This window comes from Hylobates moloch, unplaced genomic scaffold (genome assembly GCF_009828535.3).
Source record: "Hylobates moloch isolate HMO894 unplaced genomic scaffold, HMol_V3 SCAFFOLD_24, whole genome shotgun sequence".
Taxonomy (NCBI): Eukaryota; Metazoa; Chordata; class Mammalia; order Primates; family Hylobatidae; genus Hylobates; species Hylobates moloch.
Genome location: NW_026652299.1, coordinates 16,427,384 through 16,451,977, shown reverse-complemented (window position 1 = coordinate 16,451,977; position 24,594 = coordinate 16,427,384). Strand labels below are relative to the sequence as shown.

Here is a 24,594-nt window from a genome sequence, read left to right as displayed (position 1 = left end):
CCAGCAATAGGATACTTCTAGCTTGTAATACTGTGTGTCAAGGGTTTTGCTAAGTGTTCCTGCCACATTCTCAGCTTTCATTAGTCCTGCACGCCTGTATTATAGAGGGTTGTCTCTCTTTTCCAGTGGTAGATTATCTTGAAGGTTTCTCAGTGTTAAGTTCATAGTGGGGGTTGGGGGACCTTTTGAGTCTCCTGGTACCAACTCAGCGTAAGGCAATTTTTTGCTGTAGCTGAGCCTTGGGGGTGGTACTTTCTTGGTGTTCCTGTCCCACACCACTAACAAAACTATGTCTTGTAACTGCAGGTGGTGCTAAAGGGGTCTCTGCCTCTCCCCTGGCAGTAACAGATCTCTGCCTTATATCAGTGCAGGGTCCTGAGTCCAACAGGGTTTCCTGCCCACTCCCCAGGTGTAGGCAGCATTTGTCCCTATCCCACCACCAGAAGCAGTCCATCATGGACTAGGCTATGAGGTTGGAGGAGGGGGTACTCTGCCTCTTCCACAATGGCTTAAGGCGTTTGTTTAGTGTAAGAAAGGGGTATTGAAAATAGGCAGTTTTGAACTTGTGCTCCACTAATGGATATGCTCTCAGGACTCCCAGCTAGCACGTGGTAGATGCCAGTGGAAATAAAGCTTGTGAGTGAGTATAAACTCCCCTGTGTCAGGACTACTTTTATTGTGAACTTTCTTTCTTTAAATTTTGTTTCTGAAAAAAATTTGTTCTTTTTTGTTTGTTTTGTCTTTTCCTTTGTTTGTTTTTTATAGAATAGAGAAAAGGTCTTCCTCTGTTACCTAGCCTGATCTCGAACTCGTAAGCTGAAGGGACCCTCCCACCTCGGCTTCCCAAAGTGCTGGGATTACAGATGTAAGCCACCATACCTGGGTGAATATTCATAAAAGCCTAGTTCTTTCACTTATAGTAGTGTTAGAACGTTAGCTATTTTCTTCATATCCACTTTTATAATAACCACCTCTTCTTCCCCTTCTCTGCCAAAGGAAAAAAAGTTCATATGTTCCATCTCTTCTCTAAACAAACTAGAAAAAAAAGGAAGTTTCTTCTACATAAGAAAAGTCATCTATAAAAAACTTAGTAATAACATTTTTTTTTTTTTTTTTTTTTTTTTTTTGAGATGGAGTCTGGCTCTGTCGCCCAGGCTGGAGTGCAGTGGTGCAATCTCGGCTCACTGCAAGCTCTGCCTCCCGGGTTCACGCCATTCTCCTGCCTCAGCGTCCCGTGTAGCTGGGACTACAGGCACCCGCCACCACGCCCGGCTAATTTTTTGTATTTTTTAGTAGAGACGGGATTTCACCGTGTTAGCCAGGATGGTCTTGATCTCCTGACCTCGTGATCCGCCTGCCTCGGCCTCCCAAAGTGCTGGGATTCAGGCGTGAGCCACCACACCCAGTCACAATAAAATCATATTTAATGGTGAAAGACTAAATGCCTTCCCCCTAAGATTGGCTACAAGGTAAGGCTGTTCAGTCCTATCATTTCTATCCAAAATTGTTGTACTAGTCTTCCTTCAACGTAATAGTCAAAACAAATAAATAAAAGGCATATATATTACAAGGAAGAAACAAAAATGTCTTTATGTGCAGACAAAATGATCCTGTATCTTCTAGAATTAACCAAAAATCCACAAGAACTAATAAAAGGAGTTCAGCAAGGTCACAGAATAAAAGGTTAATATATGAAAATCAATAATAATTCTATACTTAGCAATGGAAACCTGGAAATTTACATTTTAAAAAATGCCATTTACAGGAGCATAAAAGGACACAAAATACCTATGGATAAATCTAACAAAATGTATTCAAAAAACTAGAGAACATTGTGGGGATAAATTAAAAGTGAACGATACTCTTTTCAGGGACCAGAAGACCAAATATTATTCAGAAGTAAATTCCTCCAAATTAGTCAACAGATCCAACACAATTCCAACAAAATTGTATACACTTAAAATGCTGATTCTAAAATTCATACAGAAAAGCAAAGGACCTACAAAAGACAAAGCAATATTGAAAAGGAATACAGTAGGGTAAACACTATATAATTTCAAGGATTATTTATTTATTTGTTTTTTGGAGACAGAGTCTTGCTCTGTTGCCCAGGTTGGAGTGCAGTGTTGCGATCTCGGCTCACTGCAACCTCCACCTCCTGGGTACAAGCGATTCTCCTGTCTCAGCCTCCCAAGTAGCTGGGATTACAGGTGTGCACCACCACGCTCAGCTAATTTTTGTATTTTTAGTAGAGACGGGGTTTTGCCATGTTGGTCAGGCTGGTCTCAAACTCCTGACCTCAAGTGATCCACCTGCCTCGACCTCCCAAAGTGCTCGGATTACAGGCATGAGCCACCGCGCCTGGCCTTCAAGACTTATTATAAAGCTACAGTAATCAAGCCATTGTAGTATAAGGCTGATGAATAGACCAATGAATGAGAATAGAATTCAGAAACAGACCTACACATACATTGCCAATTGATTTTTGATGAAGGTGCCAAGGAAATTTAAGGAGGGCAAAATAGTCTTTTGTGTTCCGATGAGTGTTGTAACAATTGAAAATCCATATGTAAAATGACAAACCAAAACAAAAATAAAAAAATCAGAACCTCTACCTTTATTTTGTAGCATATAAAAGAATGATATGCTACAAAAATAATAGTTTATAGACCTACATCTAAGTCATCTATCACTTAGCTATGGGATATGTTCTCAGAAATGCATTGTTAAGGGAATGCTGTCATTGTGAGAACATCACAGAGTGTACTTACACAAACCTATATGGTATATGTATTTTTATTTATATATATATTTTTCATATGAAAAACCAAAGGACCTAGCATCATTACCGAATACCAATTATTTCTCCTACTTGATCTGCAATGCAACGTCAAGTGCCATTTATTATGTTTCTATATATGCTCCATTATAATCTTATGAGACCAGCGTTGTATATGTGTTGTTCTGTTGACTGAAATTTGATTAAATAGCACATGGCTGATAACCTAAAGCTATGGCATTTTTAGAAGAAAATATAAGACTATCTTTGTGAACTTAGATTAGGCAAAAATTTCTTAGGACTCAAAATACAAAAAAAAAGAAAGAAAGAAAGAAAAAAATTGATATACTAGATTGTTTCCAAATTTAAAACTTCTGTTCTCTGAAAGACAATGTTAATAAAATAGAAATCAAATCCATAGACTTGGAGGACATATTTGTAAAATATATATATATATTAGAGAACTTGTTTCCAAAATAAAGAGTTATTACCCCATATAAATATGGACTCAATATGAACAGATACTTCACAAAAGAAAATGAATAGACAAAAGGCACCAAAAAACATGCTCAACACCATTAGTCATCAGGAAAAGAAAAATTAAAAGCACAATGAGATGGCACTACATACCGACAATAATGGCTAAAATGAAAAAGATGGCAATACCTAGTGCTGACAAAGATATCAAATGGAACTCGCATACAATGTCAGTAGAAATGCAAAATAATATAGCTACTTTGAAAAACAATTTGGCAGTTTTTTTTATCAAGTTAAATCTATACTTTTCTTATGACTCACCAGTTCTATTTCCAAGTATTTGCTCAAGGAAAATGAAAATATATGACTATACAAAGGCTTGTACGTGAATGATTATATCACTTTGACTTACAATAGTCTAAAACAGAAATATTCCAAATGTCCATTAATTGGTGAAGGAATAAAAAGAAAAACAATTTTAGGGGCCAGATGAGGTAGCTCACACCTATAATCCCAGTGCTTTGGGAGGCTGAGGCAGAAGGATCCCTAGAGCCCAGGTGTTCAAAACTGCAGTGAGCTATGATTGTGCCACTGCACTTTAGCCTGGGTGACAGAGCAAGACTCTGTCTCTCAAAAAAATTTTTTTAAAGTTTTGTTCCCATACATTGGAGGATGTAAGGAAAGCAATAAAAAGGAAAATAACATATACAACAACCTGAATCAATTTCAAAACCTTTATGCTAAGTGAAAGAAGCCAGACACAAGGCTACATGCTATTGTTCCATTTTTGTGACATTCTGAAAAGTGTAAAACTATAGTGACAGAAAGCATATCTGCGATTGCCAAGGTATAGGGATGGGTGGAGGGGAAATGCTACAAAGGTACATGAGGGAACTTTTTGGCATGACAGTAATATCTCTATTTTCATGGTACTGATGGTTACCTAACTATACACATTTGTCAAGCCGCATCCAATCATACATTTTTTATTTTTTTTATTTCATTTCATTTCATTTTATTTTAGAGACAGAGTCTTGCTCTGTTGCCAGTGCTGGAGTGCAGTGGCACAATCATAGCTCACTGTAGCCCAGATCTTCTGAGCTAAACGATCCTCCCTCCTCAGCCTCCCAAGTAACTAGGACTACACGCGCACTACCATGTCTGGACCAACTATACATTTTAAAAGGATAAATTTCACTTTATGTAAATATACCTCAACAATCCTCATCTTAAAAAATTATGTTACAAAAAAAATCTCAGAATCAAGAGGGGTGACACTCGTCAGTACTTACAGGTTCTACCATGGTGGTAAAAACAACTACCACAAATATACGGTAAGTTTACTTGACAGTTACACTAATTTTACTAAACTCTAAAATCCTATGTTTTTCACTTTTAGACAAACAGAATGTGAGCAAAATTACCTCTGTAGGGTAGTGAACATGGACTATCAAACGAAGATGACTGACAAATAAAAAAAGATTATTTGCAGTAATAATGTAGTAAAACCATGGAAATACTAATAATAAAGATGAATATAGGTCAGGCACGGTGGCTCACACCTGTAATCCCAGCAGTTTGGGAAGCCAAGGTGGGTGGATCACTTGAGGTCAGGAGTTCAAGACCAGCCTGGCCAACATGATGAACCCTGTCTCTACTAAAAGTATTAAAAAAAAAATTTCCAGGCATAGAGGTGCGTGCCTGGAATCCCAGCTACTTGGGAGGCTGAGGAAGGAGAATTGCTTGAACCCAGGAGGTGGAGGTTGCAGTGAGCTGAGATCGAGCCACTGCACACCAGCCTGGGCAAAAGAGTAAGACTCCGTCTTTAAAAAAAAAAAAGAAAAAAGAAAAAGATGAATATATATATATATAATTTAAATGAGAAAATATAACGTATAGTATCCTCCCGCATCAAAATATACCTGTATATTGGAAAAGATAAATATATGGTTGGATACAGCATTACTGTTTACTTTGAGTATGTCTGAACTTTTCCATAAAAAAGAGTTAAACAGGCTGGGCATGTTGGCGTGTGCCTGTAGTCCTAGCTACTTGGGAGACTGAGGCAGGAGAATGGCTTGAACCTGGGAGGCGGAGGCTGCAGTTAGCCGAGATCATGCCACTGCACTCCAGCCAGGGTGACAGAGTGAGGCTCCCAACTCACACACACACACAAAAAAGTTAAATGACAGCAAAGAAATTCTGCAATATATAAATAACTTGCTTAATTAAAAACAGTAAAATACATTGAATAATTTGTATGAAGACAAATACATGATGGCCCAGCAAAGAGTACCTTGGCAATAGCAGTTTGTTTAAACATGCGAGTTATCAACCCCATGACTGTCTCCATGGCACCTGAATTTGGAGTTCTCATTATTTTTTCCCACTCTTCAAAGCTGGTATTCAATTCCTATGTGGGAAAAAACAACATTGTTTATGAGTATAGCATAACAAACAGAACAAATTGATGCAATCATGAATCATGTCCTACTTTTTTTCCTTTTCTCTATAGAAAGATATAAAAAGAAAATTCCCAAAGATTCCAACATGTTCATTTAAAAACATTAATGCAGAGATAGGTCAGTCATATTTTCAGAATTATAGAAACCAGTGATAAGCTGTGGGTGAAAACAAAGCCCTCTGCTAACAGCATAAATCAAACAATTATAATTTCTTCTTTTTTTTTGAGACAGAGTCTTGCTCTTGTTGCCCAGGCTGGAGTGCAATCGTGCAATCTTGGCTCACCGCAACCTCCGCCTCCCGGGTTCAAGCGATTCTCCTGCCTCAGCCTCCCGAGTAGCTTGGATTATAGGCATGCGCCACCACACCCAGCTAATTTTGTATTTTTAGTAGAGACAGAGTTTCTCCATATTGGTCAGGCTGGTCTCGAACTCCTAACCTCAGGTGATCTGCCCACCTCAACCTCCCAAAGTGCTGGGACTACAGGCGTGAGCCACTGCGCCCTGGCCTATAACTTCTCAAGAAGATACATTCTGTAAAGTGAACATAAGAAACATAAGAAAGCAGAGTAGTAAAAATGTATACGGCAGCTAAGTACTTTTGTAAAAAGATGTGGTTTGATTTAAATAAAGATGGGGAATATTAAATAAAATTAATATTAAGTACAAATATAATCATATGTTGATTCCATTTTTTCTTTCTAATACGAAAATAATAGATAAGAAAATCAGATTGTTATTTTAGAAGTAACATTGCTCAATGTTTACAAAATGCTTATAAGCTTTCAAGATAACAATGAAAAACTCTGTTAATAAAGTCATTTTCAGATCTGCAGAAATTTCAGAGAATATATAAGCACTGCATTCCCCAAAAGTAAACATGGATAAGGATTAGGTAAGGATTAGTAAACTGGTTTTCTGATATACTGAACTTCACATCTTACAACATGATCACAGAGTTTTAGAATTTCAAGAATAGGGCTGCATGAAGTTATTCTAGAAGACAGTTATTCATACTTTAAAAAGAAATTCTAGAGCAAGGAACACAATTTCCCTTGCTAATTATTGGGTTTCACACCTTCTATTTAGAATTCTTTTTTTTTTTTTTTTTTGAGATGGAGTCTCACTCTGTCACCCAGGGTGGAGTGCAATGGCCCAATCTCGGCTCACTGCAACCTCTGCCTCCTGGCTTCAAGCTGATTCTCACGCCTCAGCCTCCCGAGTAGCTGGGATTACGGGCACTCGCCACCACACCCAACTAATTTTTGTATTTTTAGTAGAGAAGAGTTTTCACCATGTTGGCGTTTTCACCATGTTGGCCAGCTGGTCTCAAACTCCTGACCTCAGGTGATCTGCCCGCCTCAGCCTCCCAAAGTGCTGGTTTACAGGTATGAGCCACCACGCCTGGCCAATATTTAGAATTCTTAATACTACATCTCTGTTGCAATTGAAGTTCTTTTTTCAGCAAAAATACTTTTTTTTTTTAAACCACTAGGTTACCGTATCTTTTTACGTATCTGATGAATAAAACTGAATTCTTCCTGCCTTCTTGCTGAAATACAAAACCAATGTATAGGCTCTATTAATTAAACCTATTTTAAGAATGCAAACCTTTCCTTCTGTGAAATATGAAATACGTACAATCTTCAATAGTATAATTCAAGATTATTTAAAGTAAGACTTTCAGTCAAGCAACGGTTCTCACCTTGACAGCTGCTGATGGAAGATCAAATGGAATACGCTGTCTGACTTTAGGGGGTAGCTGGGTTAAAACTTCAGTCTTTAATCTTCTAATCATTATGTCACTTAATAGCTGGTGAAGTTCATTAAGATTTGATGCCCCTCTACAATCCCACTGAGGTCTTTTACCAAAATATCTGTTAAAATGAAGACAAAACATGTAGCAAAATTGAATGCTGGAGTTAAGAAAATTTATCCAATGTGTTCTTCCTTTTAATGATAAGGAGCCATGACACTGTTTTCTTTGATATTTCTGAATGAATATTAGTTTCAAAAAGCTCAGCCTGAAAAACAGTAATGAATAAGATTTGACACTACTTTAAACTAGAGAAGATGTTAGTGTCTAAGCATACTGTTTACACTGAGTTAATGCAAGGCTGTGATGAACTGATGACTGTGAATTGCACTAGGTCACTGTTTGTAAATGGGGTGTTATTGGCATTTTGAGTGGGCTCACACATGGTGGTGTTTTAGCAGATCTATCCATAAAGTAGGCATGAACTGCCAGTGCATCAGCCAGTCATTATAACCAAAACCACCCAGAACATTTTCTGTGCCCTCTAGGAGGAGATATTATCTCCAATAGAGCTGTTAAAGCATAGCAGATTGATTACACGGTGGTCTCTTCTTCCTTTGAAATACTTCTTTCCAACCCTTTCTTGGATTGACAGCAAAGGGATAAAATAAATGAACACAAAATTACTATGAAAGAGAGAATGAGAGGAGACATCAGAGAATAAGTGCTTTGAAGAAATATTTAGAAGGCATAATGCAGATAGACAAGTGGTAACTGACTTGGCAAAAGAAAAGAAGCAATAATTTAAACTGCTTGCAAAAAAGTTATTCTCTAGATCTTTCAGAAAATCAGAAGCTCGAAGCACCAAGTACTGTGAATAAATGTTAAGAGAAGGGTTGAAATCTAGTGGATCAATTGAACTTACACATTAGGACAACTGATCCAATAACATATCTCTATCAATGTGACAACAAAAATACCAGCCCATAAAATTCCCAATCATCTCCTAGGAGTCCATACTACCCACTACTGAAAACAGCTGTTAGAGAATAATTAACAAATAAAAAATTCCTGTTAGGTTGGATTATGATTACTAATATTAATAACTTAAGTATCTATCCATTTTACTGGATAAAAAATACTGGGTGTATTTTAGCACAAATAGGTGTCAATTTGAGAAATGTGGAACTCATTAACATTAGCTTCATAAAAAAAATTAAACATAAACAGTACACACAATATTAAAAAGATATACTTGTAGCCAGGCACAGTGGCTCATGCCTGTAATCCCAGCACCTTGGGAGGTCAAGGCGAGCAGATCACGAGGTGAAGAGATCGAGACCATCCTGGCCAACATAGTGAGACCCTGTCTCTACTAAAAATACAAAATTTAGCCAGGCGTGGTGGTGTGCACCTGTAGTCTCAGCTACTCAGGAGGCTGAGGCAGGAGAATCGCTTGAACTCGGGAAGCAGAGGTTGCAGTGAGCCGAGATCGTGCCACTGCACTCTAGCCTGGCGAGAAAGCAAGATTCCGTCTCAAGAAAAAAAAAAAAGATATACTTGCATGTAGAGTCAATTACATAACTATAGTGAATGAACGGAATTTACTGTATGATAAAATTATACACATACCATTTAGTTATTATCAATAAGAAATTTACTTGTTTAAAAAAATCTAAGTGCTGTCACTATATAAAAATTTTTAAGATTTACTTATAATCGTTATAAATTGCTGAACCTTGTTTATTAAAATATTTTGACTTCCTTTAATGCATTATGTCCCCATATTTATATTAAAAATTCACACACTAATAAAAATGGGAAAATACTTGCCAACACCTATTCTGCACCTATTTTTCCATTCATACACTTAGGTATATTTTGATCACATGGTCACGAAAAAAATCTAACATTCAGAACTACCAATATTGGGAAGAAGTTGGTAGGTGGTGGTTTTTGTTTTGTTGAAAAGGCAGTGTTTGCCATTAAAATGGATTCTTAAGCACACTCTCCACTTACATGAGACATTGTACAGGTGTGCAGTATGCTAGCTGGAGGTCTTTTGGTATGACTGCTACATGCTGGCAAAGACAACATACAAGTGTCTTCAAACAGGCTAACCACATAGGCCACACTTGCCTCCTGCAGAGTACCAACAGTTGTATTCCCAAAATGCAGATCTGCTTTGAAGTCTGAGCAATCTATTTTCAGTGTGTCATAGTGCCAGGACCTGGTCTGTAACAGTGAGGTTTCCTCACTGCTCCAGGGGAGGGTACACTATTGAGAGAAGTTTCAGCTAGTTGCCTCCTGGGTCTTATGCCACTAGTTGATCCTAAGTGCCACATGCCTGGTATGAACCATGGTTCAGAGGAATTATTTCTGTTACCCACTCTCCCCACCCACATCTCTTTCATCTAGAGCTTGGAATGCTAGTGGTGGCGTTTGTTCTAAAGAGTGGTGACAATACCACATTTGCAAAAACCCCAGCCTCATGTTTGGGGTGCAAAGGGGAAATAAGAGGGATTAGGGAGGACTAGAAGAGGTGCCACCTGTAAACACTTAGTCTCTTTAAATTTGCTGAATTTGAAGAATTTGCCCAATATCTCATGGATGGTAATAGTGGTGCTGAGATTTGAACTTGGGCAGTCTGACTCCAAAGTCTTGCTTTACTAAAAGCCAACTTTTACCTAATAATATAAAAATTATATTAAATATATTTCTTGGGATTATTTTCCTATGCTATTTACACCCTAGTGTGTGTGTGTGTGTGTGTGTGTGAATTGTCTTGCATATTGTCAAAAATCAATTGATCACATATATGGGTCTATTTCTAGATTCTATATGTTCCAGTGATTTACATGTGTCTCCTGATTGATGACTGTAAAGAGAAATAGTGTGAATTAAGATTCTTTTCTTCTTTTTCAAAGTTCCTTTAAAAAAGGAACTTTGCCTTTGCATATAAATTTTAGATTTAAAATGGCAATGTCTACAAAATCTTACTCGGGTTTGATTGTTATTGCACAGAATCTACTGAACAATTTGAGGGAAACTGCCATTTAAAAAATATTGAGGCGGCCGGGCGTGGTGGCTCACGCTTGTAATCCTAGCACTTTGGGAGGCCGAGGCGGGCGGATAGCGAGGTCAGGAGATCGAGACCACGGTGAAACCCCGTCTCTACCAAAAATACAAAAAATTAGCCAGGCGTGGTGGCGGGTGCCTGTAGTCCCAGCTACTCGGAGAGGCTGAGGCAGGAGAATAGCGTGAACCCGGAAGGCGGAGCTTGCAGTGAGCCGAGATCGCGCCACTGCACTCCAGCCTGAGTGAGAGAGCAAGGCTCCGTCTCAAAAAAAAAAAAAAAAAAAAAGAAAAGAAATATTGAGGCCAGGCATGGTGGCTCATGCCTGTAATCCCAGCACTTTGGGAGGTCAACGTGGGAGAATTGCTGGAGGCCAGGAGTTCGAGACCAGCCTGGGCAACATAGCAAGACCCAATCTCTATAAAAAATGAAAAACAATTAGCTGAGTGTGGTGTTGTGCTCCTGTAGTCCTCACTGCTTGGGAGGTTGAGAGAGGAGGATTGCTTGAGCCCAGGAGGTTGAGGCTACAGTAAGCTATGATTGTGCTACTGCACTTCAGCTTGGGTGACCAAGCAAGATCCTGTCTCTTAAAAAAATTTTTTTCTGACCAGGCGTGGTGGCTCACACCTGTAATCTTAGCACTTTGGGAGGCCGAGGCAGGTGGATCACCTGAGGTCAGGAGTGCAAGACCAGCCTGGATAACATGGCGAAACTGTGTCTCTACTAAAAATACAAAAATTAGCTATGAGTGGTGGTGGGCACCTGTAATCCCAGCTACTTGGGAGGCTGAGATGTGAGAATTGTTTGAACCTGGGAGGCACATGTTGCAGTGAGCCAAGATCGTGCCACTGCACTCCAGCCTGGGCACCAAACTCTGTCTCAAAAAAAAAAAAAAAAAAAAATTTTTTTTTTTTTAGTCTCCCTGTCCACGAACATGGTATATCACTCCATTCATTTAGGTCTTCTTTTACTTTTCATTAGTGTTTTGCAGGTCTTGTAAGTTTAACTTTATAAACAATTATAAACAAATTATCAAACTGTTTTCCAAAATGGTTGTAGTATTTTGCTTTCCAACCACATGAGTTTAACAATGAAACAGTTTGACACATGATAGAATTGGGGGAAAATTTACGACACTCTGTTCTTATATCAAATAATAGTGCCCTGCAAATGTAACAGAATGTTTAGTTCTGGTTTATCATCCAAGAAGAATATTATAGACTAGACAAGATTTAGAAAGGGGAAACAATCTAATTGTTAACATAACAGAGGGAGATAATGGAGTGTGGAAATTACAGGAGGATACATTGGAAAACTGAAATTATTCAGAGTGAAATGATGATGACAGATTACAAATAGAATTGACAAAGAACAGCCCAGATAAACAGAACACAAACTTGCTCACTAAATACTGAACTATCAAAGTGCTCTGAAAGTGGAATAAAGGTATCATCACGAAAAGAGTAGAATGTAAATTACAAAGTAATTGGAGATCGTTCCATTTGTCAAAAGAGGGACAATTTGATGATCAATAAGGATTATAAATAAAATTTATTCAAAAAAACATGAGTTGAAAACCCTCAAATACTCAATAAATTAGAATTAGAAAGGATCTTTCCTCACCTTGATTTTTTCTTTTTTTTTGAGATGGAATCTTGCTCTGTCACCCAGGCTGGAGTGCAGTGGTGCAATCTCAGCTCACTGCAACCTCTGCCTCCTGGGTCCAAGCAATTCTCCTGTCACAGCCTCCTGAGCAGCTGAGATTACAGGCATGCACCAGCCACCCCCAGCTAATTTTTATATTTTTAGTACAGATGGGGTTTCGCCATGCTGGCCAGGCTGGTCTTGAACTCCTGACCTCAGGTGATCCGCCCACCTCGACCTCCCAAAGTGCTGGGATTATAGGCATGAGCCACTGCATCTGGCCCTCATCTTGATTTTTTTTTTTATTATTATACTTTAAGTTCTAGGGTACATGTGCACAACATGGAGGTTTGTTACATATGTATCCCTGTGCCATGTTGGTGTGCTGCACCCATTAACTCGTCATTTACATTAGGTATATCTCCTAATGCTATCCCTCCCCTCTCCCCTCACCCCACAACAGGCCCCAATGTGTGATGTCCTCCTTCCTGTGTCCATGAGTTCTCATTGTTCAATTCCTACCTATGAGTGAGAATATGCGATGTTTGGTTTTCTGTCCTTGCAATAGTTTGCTGAGAATGATGGTTTCCAGCTTCATCCATGTCCCTACAAAGGATATGAACTCATCATTTTTTATGTCTGCATAGTATTCCATGGTGTATATGTGCCACATTTTCCTAATCCAGTCTATCATTGTTGGACATTTGGGCTGGCTCCAGGTCTTTGCTATTGCAAATAGTGCCGCAATAAACATACACGTGCATGTGTCTTTATAGCAGCATGATTTATAATCCTTTGGGTATATACCCAGTAATGGGATGGCTGGGTCAAATGGTATTCCTAGTTCTAGATCCTTGAGGAATTGCCACACTGTCTTCTACAATGGTTGAACCAGTTTACAGTCCCACCAACAGTGTAAAGGTGTTCCTATTTCTCCACATCCTCTCCAGCACCTGTTGTTTCCTGACTTTTTAATGATGGCCATTCTAACTGGTGTGGGATGGTATCTCATTGTGGTTTTGATTTGCATTTCTCTGATGGCCAGTGATGATGAGCATTTTTTCATGTGTCTGTTGGCTGCATAAATGTCTTCTTTTGAGAAGTGTCTGTTCATATCCTTTGCCCACTTGTTGATGGGGTTGTTTTTTTTCTTGTAAATTTGTTTAAAATGTAAGATTTATACCCTGAAAGCTACACGACATTGTAGGATTTCTTTTTTAATTAAAAAAATGGAAAGACATTACTGTTCATGAATTTGAAAACTTACTATTATAAAGATGCTAAACTCCCAAAGCTAATCTACATTCAATGCAATCTGTATCAAAATTCTAGCTGACTTCTTTGCTGAAGTTGACAAGCTGATACAGAAATTTACATAAACATGCAAGTGACACAGAATAGCCAAAACAACCTTGAAAAAGAACAAAGTTGAAGGACTTCAACTTGCCAACTTTGAAAATAAAGAGCACTGGACACCATTGTAAGTTGCTAACAAAACAACTTATTACATTGAAAATTAATAAATGAGAAGGAAAAAATTTATCCTGCCTTTCTTAAACAAACTGAACCAGTGAATGTCCAAATAATAAATGATGAGGAGGTTTTATTTTAAAGAGGCATGCCAACTATTTTTTTTTTTTTTTTTTGAGATGGAGTCCCCAGGCTGGAGTGCAGTGGTGCGATCTCGGCTCACTGCAAGCTCCGCCTCCCAGGTGCACGCCATTATCCTGCCTCAGCCTTCCAAGTAGCTGCGACTAAAGGCGCCTGCCACCATGCCTGGCTAATTTTGTTTTTGTATTTTTAGTAGAGACGGGGTTTCACCATGTTAGCCAGGACGGTCTTGATCTCCTGACCTCATGATTCCCCCACCTCAGCCTCCAAAAGTGCTGGGATTATGGGCGTGAGCCACCGCACCCGGCCATGATGCATCCCAACTATTAAATGAAGAAAGTGTGTTAGAATATCACCATTCTGCAACATCCAATGGCTTAATAATGTACTGAACATTGACAGCTGCTAACATCATAAAAAGAGAGGCTTTAGATATCTCCTAACAGAAGAAAACATCACTACAAAGGAGAATTGTCTCTAAATATTAGAAGTTTCTAGATCTAAATACAAATATGGAAATACAGAGGACAAAGGAACATGTTAACACCGTGAGGATGCAGGCAGCAGAATCTAGATTATAAAAACCATTTAGATTCTTCAACAATGGAAAAATAAATAAATAAAACAAGGAAATAAAAGAGAAACCCAAGACTAAATGACATCTATCATTTGCTGTATGTGAGCCTTATTTGGGTACTGATCTATACAAACTACAGGGAAAAAACCAAAAAGAACCCCACAAAATAGTAAAATTATGTATTCACAAAACAACTGGAAATTTCAACCTTTACTGCATTTTTTATCACATAAAAAGTGCATTTTAATTATGTAAAATTAAATATGTTTTATGTGTGTGTGCATGCTTGTGCTTTTCCATAGGTTACTGGGGTACAGGTGGTCTTTGGTTACATGAATAAGTTCTTTAGTGGTGATTTGTGAGATTTTGGTGCACCCATCACCCAACCATTTACTGCATTTTTAATGCAATCAAGGGATTTAATGCAATTAATTTTATTTTTTAAGGTATAATAATGGTATTATAATTAATTACTTTTTAAATGGGGATTAAAATTTATAGTTTTTTTTAAAATTTTACTTTTAGTTCCGGGATACATGTGCAGAATGTGCAGGTTTGTTACATAGGTAAACGTGTGCCGTGGTGGTTTGCTGTACCTATTAACCCATGACTTAGGTATTAAGTCCCACATAATTATTTTTAAGAACAGTCCCGGCCGGGCATGGTGGCTCATGCCTGTAATCCCAGCACTTTGGGAGGCTGAGGTGGGCAGATCATAAGGTCAGGAGATTGGGATCATCCTGGCCAACACGGTGAAACCCCGTCTCTAATAAAATACAAAAAATTAGGCAAGCATGGTGGCGCACACCTGTAGTCCCAGCTACTCAGGAGGCTGAGGCAGGGGAATCGCTTGAACCTGGGAGGCAGAGGTTGCAGTGAGCAGAGATCATGCCACTGCACTCCAACCTCGCAACAGAACAAGACTCCATCTCAAAAAAAAAAAAAAAAAAAAAAGAACAGTCCTTCCTTACTCTTTAGAGACACACGTGAAACATTTTATAGAGAAAATACAATCTCTAGGATTTCCTTCAAAATAATATGGAGTAGAAGAGGTAGATGGGAGCATAGCGAAAACAAAACTGGTCACGAGATAATCATTGTTGAAGCTGGGTAATGAGTACATGGGGGGTTCATTATACTATAGGATGTACTTTTGTATATGTTAATTTTTCCATAATAAAATATTTAAAATATCAGGGAATAAGCTAAGAAATAAAAGTCATGAAATCCAGGAATGTGGGGATCCAACAGAGCAGAATGGCCCAAGGAAATTCAGGGTGACAGCTTTCTGCTATGCCTAAAGAAAAATCGGTTTAGACTGGAGCATAACAGAAGGCTGTGGGAGGCAAATCTCCAGGAAAAAGAAAGAAGATTATTTTATGTGCTTATGAGACATGTTGGAAGTTGACAGATTGGTTGGAGTCTTGCAGTGAAAAAGCAGCAATAGCTATATAGAAAACCAAACAGATGGGAAAAAAATGAATTATAAGGTAAACAAAAAGTTGACCAAGAAATGAACAGTCAACTGCTTGATTTAGTAGAGAACAATATTAATTTCTTCAGTCCATTAATTTAATATACTTAGTCAATAATATAAAATCGGACACTGAATTACCAAATAATTCAAATACTGGAAGGAGAATGGAAGAAAAGGGGTGTCAAAGGGTGTTTATACTCTTGTTTTTTCACTTTTTAGTTATGTGATTTGACAAGTTACTTAACCGTCCCAAATACAGCTTAACCTCTCCAAATACAGCTTCCTCATCTATAAAATGGACATACTATCATCTGCCTTGTAGGATTGTTGAAGGAATTAAAGATAATACATCTAAAACACATGGCATAGTATCTTATATATAAAATATCATATAGCCAATAAAAATTATGCATTTTAGTTACTGATATCAAAAAATGTCCTAAGACAGTATTAAGTGATAAAGACATAATACAGAAAAGTGTGTACAATATGATCCTATTTATATAAAATTGCTTATCTATCAATTCATCCTTCTCTATGTACTTAAGTAGAGAAGCTATCTAGAGGGAAAGTTACGAAAGCACTTCAGCTGACTTTTAATTTTTTTTCTTTTAGTTAAGGCTGATTTTTTTTAATTATTATTATACTTTAAGTTCTAGGGAACATGTGCACAACGTGCAGGTTTGTTACATAGGTTTACATGTGCCATGTTGATTTGCTGCACCCATCAACTCATCATTTACATTAGGTATTTCTCCTAATGCTATCCCTCCCCCAGGCCCCCACCCTCCGACAGACCCCCATGTGTAATGTTCCCTGCCCTATGTCCAAGCATTCTCACTGTTCAATTCTCACATAAGAGTGAGAACATGAGGTGTTTGGTTTTCTGTCCTTGTGACAGTTTGCTGAGAATGATGGTTTCCAGTTTCATCCACGTCCCTGCAAAGGACATGAACTCATCCTTTTTATGGCTGCATAGCATTCCATGGTGTATATGTGCCGCATTTGCTTAATCCAGTCTATCATTGATGGACATTTGGTTTGGTTCCAAGCCTTTGCTATTGTGAACAGTGCCACAATAAAGATACATGTGCATGTGTCTTTATAGCAGGATGACTTATAATCCTTAGAGTATATATCCAGAAATGAGATCACTGAGTCAAATGGTATTTCTAGTTCTAGATCCTTGAGGAATCGCCACGCTGTCTTCCACAATGGTTGAACTAGTTTACACTCCCACCAACAGTGTAAAAACATTCCTATTTCTCCACATCCTCTCCAGCATGTGTTGTTTCCTGACTTTTTAATGATTGCCATTGTAACTGGCGTGAGATGGTATCTCATTGTGGTTTTGATTTGCATTTCTCTGATGAGCAGTGATGATGAGCATTTTTTCATGTGTCTTTTGGCTGCATAAATGTCTTCTTTTGAGAAGTGTCTGTTCATGTCCTTTGCCCACTTTTGGCTGGGGTTGATTTTTTCTTGGAAATTTGTTGAAGTTCTTTGCAGATTTTGGATATTAGCCCTTTTTCAGATGGGTACATTGCAAAAATTTTCTCCCATTTTGTAGGTTGCCTGTTCACTCTGATGATAGTTTCTTTTGCCGTGCCGAATCCTTTTAGTTTAATTAGATCCCATTTGTCTATTTTGGCTTTTGTTGCCATTGCTTTTGGTGTTTTAGTCATGAAGTCCTTGCCCATGCCTATGTCCTGAATGGTATTGCCTAGGTTTTCTTCTAGGGTTTTTATGGTTTCAGGTCTAACATTTAAGTCTTTAATCCATCTTGAATTAATTTTTGTATAAGGTATAAGGAAGAGATCCAGTTTCAGCTTTCTACACATGGCTAGCCAGTTTTCTGAGCATCATTTATTGAACAGGTAATCCTTTCCTCATATTTGTTTTTGTCAGGTTTGTCAAAGATCAGATGGTTGCAGATGTGTGGTGTTATTTCTGAGGCCTCTGTTCTGTTCCATTGCTCAATATATCTGTTTTGGTACCAGTACCATGCTGTTTTGGTCACTGTAGCCTTATAGTATAGTTTGAAGCCAGGTAGCATGATCCCTCCAGCTTTGTTTTGTTGCTTAAGATTGTCTTCGCAATGCGGACTCTTTTTTGGTCCCATATGAACTTTAAAGTAGTTTTTTCCAATTCTGTGAGGAAAGTCATTGGTAGCTTGATGGGGATGGCACTGAATTTGTACTTGGGCGGTATGGCCATTTTCACGATATTGATTCTTCCTATCCATGAGCATGGAATGTTCTTTCATTTGTTTGTGTCCTCTTTTATTTCATTGAGAAGTGGTTTGTAGCTCTCCTTGAAGAGGTCCTTCACATCCCTTGTAAGCTGGATTGCTAGGTATTTTATACTCTTTGTAACACCTGTGAATGAGAGTTCACTCATGATTTGGCTCTCTGTGATTGGTGTATAAGAATGCTTGTAATTTTTGCACATTGATTTTGTATCCTGAGACTTTGCTGAAGTTGCTTATCAGCTTAAGGAGATTTTGGGCTGAGACGATGGGGTTTTCTAAATATATAATCATGTCATCTGCAAACAGGGACAATTTGAATTCCTCTTTTCCTAACTGAATACCCTTTATTTCTTTCTCTTGCCTGATAGCCCTGGCCAGAACTTCCAACACTATGTTGAATAGGTGTGATGAGAGAGGGCATCCTTGTCTTGTGCCAGTTTTCAGAGGTAATGCTTCCAGTTTTTGCCCATTGAGTATGATACTGGCTGTGGGTTTATCATAAATAGCTCTTACTATTTTGAGATGTGTTCCATCAATACCTAGTTTACTGAGAGTTTTTGGCATGAAGGGCTGTTGAATTTTGTCGAAGGCCTTTTTTGCATCTGTTGAGATAATCATGTGGCTTTTGTCATTGGTTCCATTTATGTGATGGATTACATTTATTGATTTGCGTTATGTTGAACCAGGCTTGCATCCCAGGGATGAAGCTGACTTGTTTGTGGTAGATAAGCTCTTTGATGTGCTGCTGGATTTGGTTTGCCAGTATTTTATTAAGGATTTTCGCATCAATGTTCATCAGGGATATTGGTTTAAAATTCCGTTTTTTTGTCATGTCTCTGCCAGGCTTTGGTATCAGGATGATGCTGGCATCATAAAATGAGTTAGGGACGATTCCCTCTTTTTCTGTTGATTGGAATAGTTTCAGAAGGAATGGCACGTGCGCAGGGCGTGCTTGTAATGCCAGCACTTTGGGAGGCCGAGGCAGGCGGATCACGAGGTCAGGAGATCGAGACCACGGTGAAACCCCATCTCTACTAAAAATACAAAAAATTAGCTGGGCGTGGTGGCGGGCGCCTGTAGTCCCAGCTACTCGGAGAGGCTGAGGCAGGAGAATGGCGTGAACCCAGGAGGCAGAGGTTGCAGTGAGCCAAGATTGCGCCACTGCACTCCAGCCTGGACGACAGAGCAAGACTCCGTCTCAAAAAAAAAAGAAGGAATGGCACGAGCTCCTCTTTGTACCTCTGGTAGAATGCCCTGTGAATCTGTCTGGTCCTGGACTTTTTTTGGTTTGTAGGCTATTATTGCCTCAATTTCAGAGCCTGTTATTGGTCTATTCAGAGATTCAACTTATTCCTGGTTTAGTCTTGGGAGGGTGTATGTGACAAGGAATTTATCCATTTCTTCTAGATTTTCTAGTTTATTTGCGTAGAGGGGTTTATAGTATTCTCTGATGGTAGTTTGTATTTCCATGGGATCAGTGGTGATATCCCTTTTATCATTTTTTATTGCGTCTATTTGATTCTTCTCTCTTTTCTTATTAGTCTTGCTAGCGGTCTATCAATTTTGTTGATCTTTTCAAAAAACCAGCTCCTGGATTCATTGATTTTTTGAATCACTGATTTTGTTTTTTTGTGTCTCTATCTCCTTCAGTTCTGCTCTGATCTTAGTTAAACTATTTCTTGCCTTCTGCTAGCTTTTCAATTTGTTTGCTCTTGCTTCTCTAGTTCTTTTAACTGTGATGTTAGGGTGTCGATTTTAGATCTTTCCTGCTTTCTCTTATGGGCATTTAGTGCTATAAATTTCCCTCTACACACTGCTTTAAATGTGTCCCAGAGATTCTGGTACGTTGTGCCTTTTTTCTCATTGGTTTCAAAGAACACCTTTATTTCTGCCTTCGTTTCATTATGTACCTACTAGTCATTCAGGAGAAGATTGTTTAGTTTCCATGTAGTTGTGCAGTTTTGAGTGAGTTTTTTAATTCTGAGTTCTAATTTGATTGCACTGTGGTCTGAGAGACAGTTTGTTGTGATTTCTGTTCTTTTACATTTGCTGAGGAGTGCTTTACTTCCAATTATGTGGTCAATATTAGAGTAAGTGTGATGTGGTGCTAAGAAGAATGTATATTCTGTTGATTTGGGGTGGAGAGTTCTGTAGATGTCTATTAGGTCTGCTTGGTGCAGACGTGTGTTCAAGTCCTGGATATTCTTGTTAATCTCCTGTGTTGCTGACCTAATATTGACAGTGGGGTGTTAAAAAGTCTCCCATTATTATTGTGTGGGAGTCTAGGTCTCTTTGTAGGTCTCTAAGGACTTGCTTTATGAATCTGGGTGCTCCTGTATTTGGTGCATATATATTTAGGATAGTTAGCTCTTCTTGTTGAATGGATCCCTTTACCATTATAGTAACGGTCTTCTTTGTCTCTTTTGATCTTTGTTGTTGTTTAAAGTCTGTTTTATCAGAGACTAGGAGACTTTTACTTTTTTTAAAAAAATGTTTTTTCTATGTGTGGTTGAAAAGTATGAATAACTTTTCAAAATGAAATAAACTATCTTTAAATCAATAAAAGTAAAGGAAATGAAACAACTTATAAAGACAATGTTAACGCATGGGACAAGGCATTCCTAAGAGAAAATTAGCAGATGATAGCATTCATTACATGAAAGATAGATAAAACTATGTAAAAATTATTAGATCTATAGACAAGAGTAGAAATAAAAAATGAAAAGTTTACTTATTAGTATAGTAGAATTATGGTATTTTTCCTTTCCATTTTTATTGTTATAGTGCTACATACATAAGTATATATATTTTAAAACTTCTTACTCACATTAAGCCAAAATCTACCTCCCTATTAAGTTCCACTGCTTGATACTAGTTTTGCTCTCTGAGGCCACAAAGACATAAGTCTAATTCTTTTAGAGCATGACAGATCTTTAAATATTTAAAAACCTGTTCCCCTTAGGGCTTCTCGTTTTCAAATTCCTATAGGCTTCATAAGATCAAGTACTGTGTCTTATTCATCTTTGTATTGCCGGCAGCTCTGAAATAATGTCTTAAATATAGTAAGCAATCAATAACATTAGACATTTTTTAATTGAATATGAGATTCCTCTCATTATTCTGGTCACCCTTTTCCAGATATGTTTTCATTTGTTAAAATGCTTCTTAAAACATGGCTTCTAGTTCCCTCTTAGCTCCTCACACTCATTGTCTTCAATGACCTTCTAAAATCTATTCCAACTATCCCTATGTTTACAACCAGGTCCTAAGAAACCGTTCTACCTGGTAAATTCAGACATTCCACTCTCTACTTACCCCATCCTTCGAAGGTGCTTGTTCATTCATATTCACTATGTCTTTACTATCGCATCAATACATTTCAGTCAACTGACTCCTCTAATTTCCAAATCCATTACATTTTTTCTGTCTTCACATCTTTCCTCAGCCCTTTTGATTTCTGAGTTCATACATTACCTTTGTTCTTATTAATATAGTTTAAGTTCCCTTGTCCCACAGTCCATGCATCATAAACTGTTGAAAAAATTCAATCTCGAATGGATCCAACTTCAGGATCAAAAAGGCCTGAAGCCCTTTTCAGGCCTGTATCCAGGCTGCTGGGTGTGGCTGGAGAAACTGTACCTTAGAGAAAACTGGTTCCATTACAAATCTGGAGCTGCTGATCTCAAATGATTACTAGAGCTGTTAACAATCCTACCACACTAATCTCATTCTCATTTGGTAAAATTTCAAACCACATCAACTTTCATGAAACCTTTAACCCTCTATTTTTCCATTTCTCTGAACCTATGATTGTCCTTCCCATTCCACAGAGAAAATATAAACTGTACAATGCAAACTCTCAACTTCCTGCCATCCCCGAAAGTACAGTATATTTCCAATGATATAATGACATGCAACCATAATGTATACCATTTATGTGTATGAAAAAAAGACAGAAAGGGAAAGTACAAAACAATGTTTATGCTTATATTACAATCTTTTTAAAACAATGAATTTGCTTGAATATGCACACAGTTTCTGAGGGAAGATTAAAAACTACATACAGTTGCCTATAGGGAGAAGAACTTAGGTAAAAGGGATTTTTCAACGTATATACTCTTCTATAGGTTAGAATTTTGAACCATGTGAAATATCTTAGATAATAAATCAAATTTGTAAATCTAATGATGTATGTTTCATGCTTTAAGTTTTACATTATAGGGACTGGGGAAGGGGGAAATGGGGTCAATTATTTAATGGGTACAGAGTTTCAATCTGTAATGATGAAAAAGTTCTGATGATGAAGAGTGGTAATGGTTGCACAACAACAGAATGTACTGAAACACATTAGAATGTACTGAAAGTCACTGAACTGTACATTTAAAAATGTTTAAATGGTAAATTTTGTTGTACATATTTTACTGCAATTAAAAACCTAAAACATATAACATACATACAGGCAAGTGTATCTACTGAACTGTACATTTAAAAATATTTAAATGGTAAATGTTGTTATACATATTTGCTGCAATTAAAAAATCTACAATACTGATAACTAACAACCAAAATACCCTGCAATGTCGTCTTATTGCCATTATGATGAAGAACAAGACTCTGTATATTATCCCTACCTAACTCCATCACTATCTTGAAACTCTCTTCTTTTAGTTCTAGAATATTCAACTAGGTTAGGATTTGACTTGAAAACTCAGTGAAGGCTGGACTATGTGGGTCTTGCTCCCTAATGCATATCTGATGGCTACCACATGGCTTAGCATGTAAGAGGCATCCTAAAATACTTTCAGAACGAATGGATAAATTCAAAATTAAACTGTACTCTAGATGCAGTCTAATCAATGAATGGAGTAGAAGCACCCCTTACTCCAATTTAGCCTAAGGTTATTCAAAACCACAAATCTTTTAGAACTGAACTATTGATAAATAGGTGAGGGTTTCTCAAATCCCTTCCACACAAAGCTGACTTTCTAGGTCTCAATGCAGAATACATATTCTATTAATATTTATCTAGTTATTTTTCAATCATATCTCTGCCATCCACTATATTAACTATTTCTCTCAGATTTGAACCATTTGCAAATGGAATAGACACAACCTCTATTTAGCCATGGGTGAGAACATTAAATGCAACAATGCTGAGGACAAAGGAGGGACAGTGCAATTCCACAAGAGACATTTTTTAAATTTAATTTAATTTAGGCCAGGCGTGGTAGCTAACGTCTATAATCCCAGCACTATGGGAGGCTGAGGCAGGTGCATCACGAGGTCAGGAGGTCGAGACCATCCTGGCTAACATGGTGAAACCCCGTCTCTACTAAAAATACAAAAATTTAGCCAGGCATGGTGGCGCACACCTGTAGTCCCAGCTACTTAGGAGCTGAGGCAGGAGAACTGCTTGAACCCGGGAGGAGGAGGTTGCAGTGTGCTGAGATCGCAACGCTGCACTCCAGCCTGGGCGACAGAGCAAGACTCCACCTAAAAAATAAATAAATAAATTTAAAAAATAAAAATAAAAATAATTTAATTTAATTTTAAGTTCCAGGATATGTGTGCAGGATGTTCAGGTTTGTTACAGAGGTAAATGAGTGCCATATGGTTTGCTGTACCTATCAACCCATCACCTAGGTATTAAGCCCTGCATGCATTAGCTATTTATCCTGATGCTCTCCCTCGAGACATTTCTTGAAGCTGACAATGACCCATTAATTAACAATCTTTAGGCATGTCTATAAATACTTCTAATTTGTATTATCATGCAGCATTTTTCCTCTCATAAAAATTTAGACAACGATTTCTCCTTAGAGGTGGAAATGGTACAAAATATCAATGACAAAGAACATTTAAAAAATTGATGAATTACTGTTAAGATATTCAGTGTCACACAGAATAGTGTCTAGAATATCTTAGTAATTCAAACATAACTTTACATTAACATAGTAATTCAACAGTAATTCAAACATAACATTAACACACCATTGGAAGAGGCTGGGCACTGTGGCTCGTGCCTGTAAATCCTAGCATTTTGGGAAGCTGAGGTGGGCAGATGGCTTGAGGTCCGGAGTTCGAGACCAGCTTGGCCAACATGGTGAAACCCTGTTTCCACTAAAAATACAAAAATTTGCCTGGTGTGGTGACACATGCCTGCAGTCCCACCTATTCGGGAGGCTGAGGCAGGAGAATCTCTTGAACCAGGGAGGCGGAGGTTGCAGCGAACAGAGATTGCACCACTGTACTCCAACCCAGGCAAAAGAGCAAGACTCTGTCTCAAACAAAACAAAACAACAAAAACAAAAACATAATATTAGGGAAGACCAATATGTCTTCTCGTAGCATACTTTTTGAAGACAGCTGCTGATAACAGGATGCTTGGCTGGGTTATCTACGTGTCCTCTTTTTCGATGTAAAACAATATTTATTAAAGTTGCCATTCCCTAAGTTTTCATTACTTACAGGGGAAAAAAAAACA

General features: G+C 38.0%; 1 protein-coding gene across 3 annotated transcripts in view; it reads right to left on the bottom strand.

The window, feature by feature from the left end:
* The window catches only part of ZRANB3 (zinc finger RANBP2-type containing 3), a 284,470-nt gene that overhangs the window by 109,650 nt on the left and 150,226 nt on the right, over window positions 1-24,594 (bottom strand). For 2 of the 3 annotated variants that reach the window (XM_058434353.1, XM_058434355.1), the window contains 3 exons: window positions 12,717-12,800; window positions 7,424-7,595; window positions 5,553-5,669 (listed from right to left, as the gene is read on the bottom strand). In XM_058434353.1, coding sequence (XP_058290336.1) covers window positions 5,553-5,669; window positions 7,424-7,595; window positions 12,717-12,800 — 373 coding nt within the window. The remainder of the gene's footprint in view (window positions 1-5,552; window positions 5,670-7,423; window positions 7,596-12,716; window positions 12,801-24,594) is intronic. The other variant, XM_032145808.2, reaches the window with a different exon arrangement.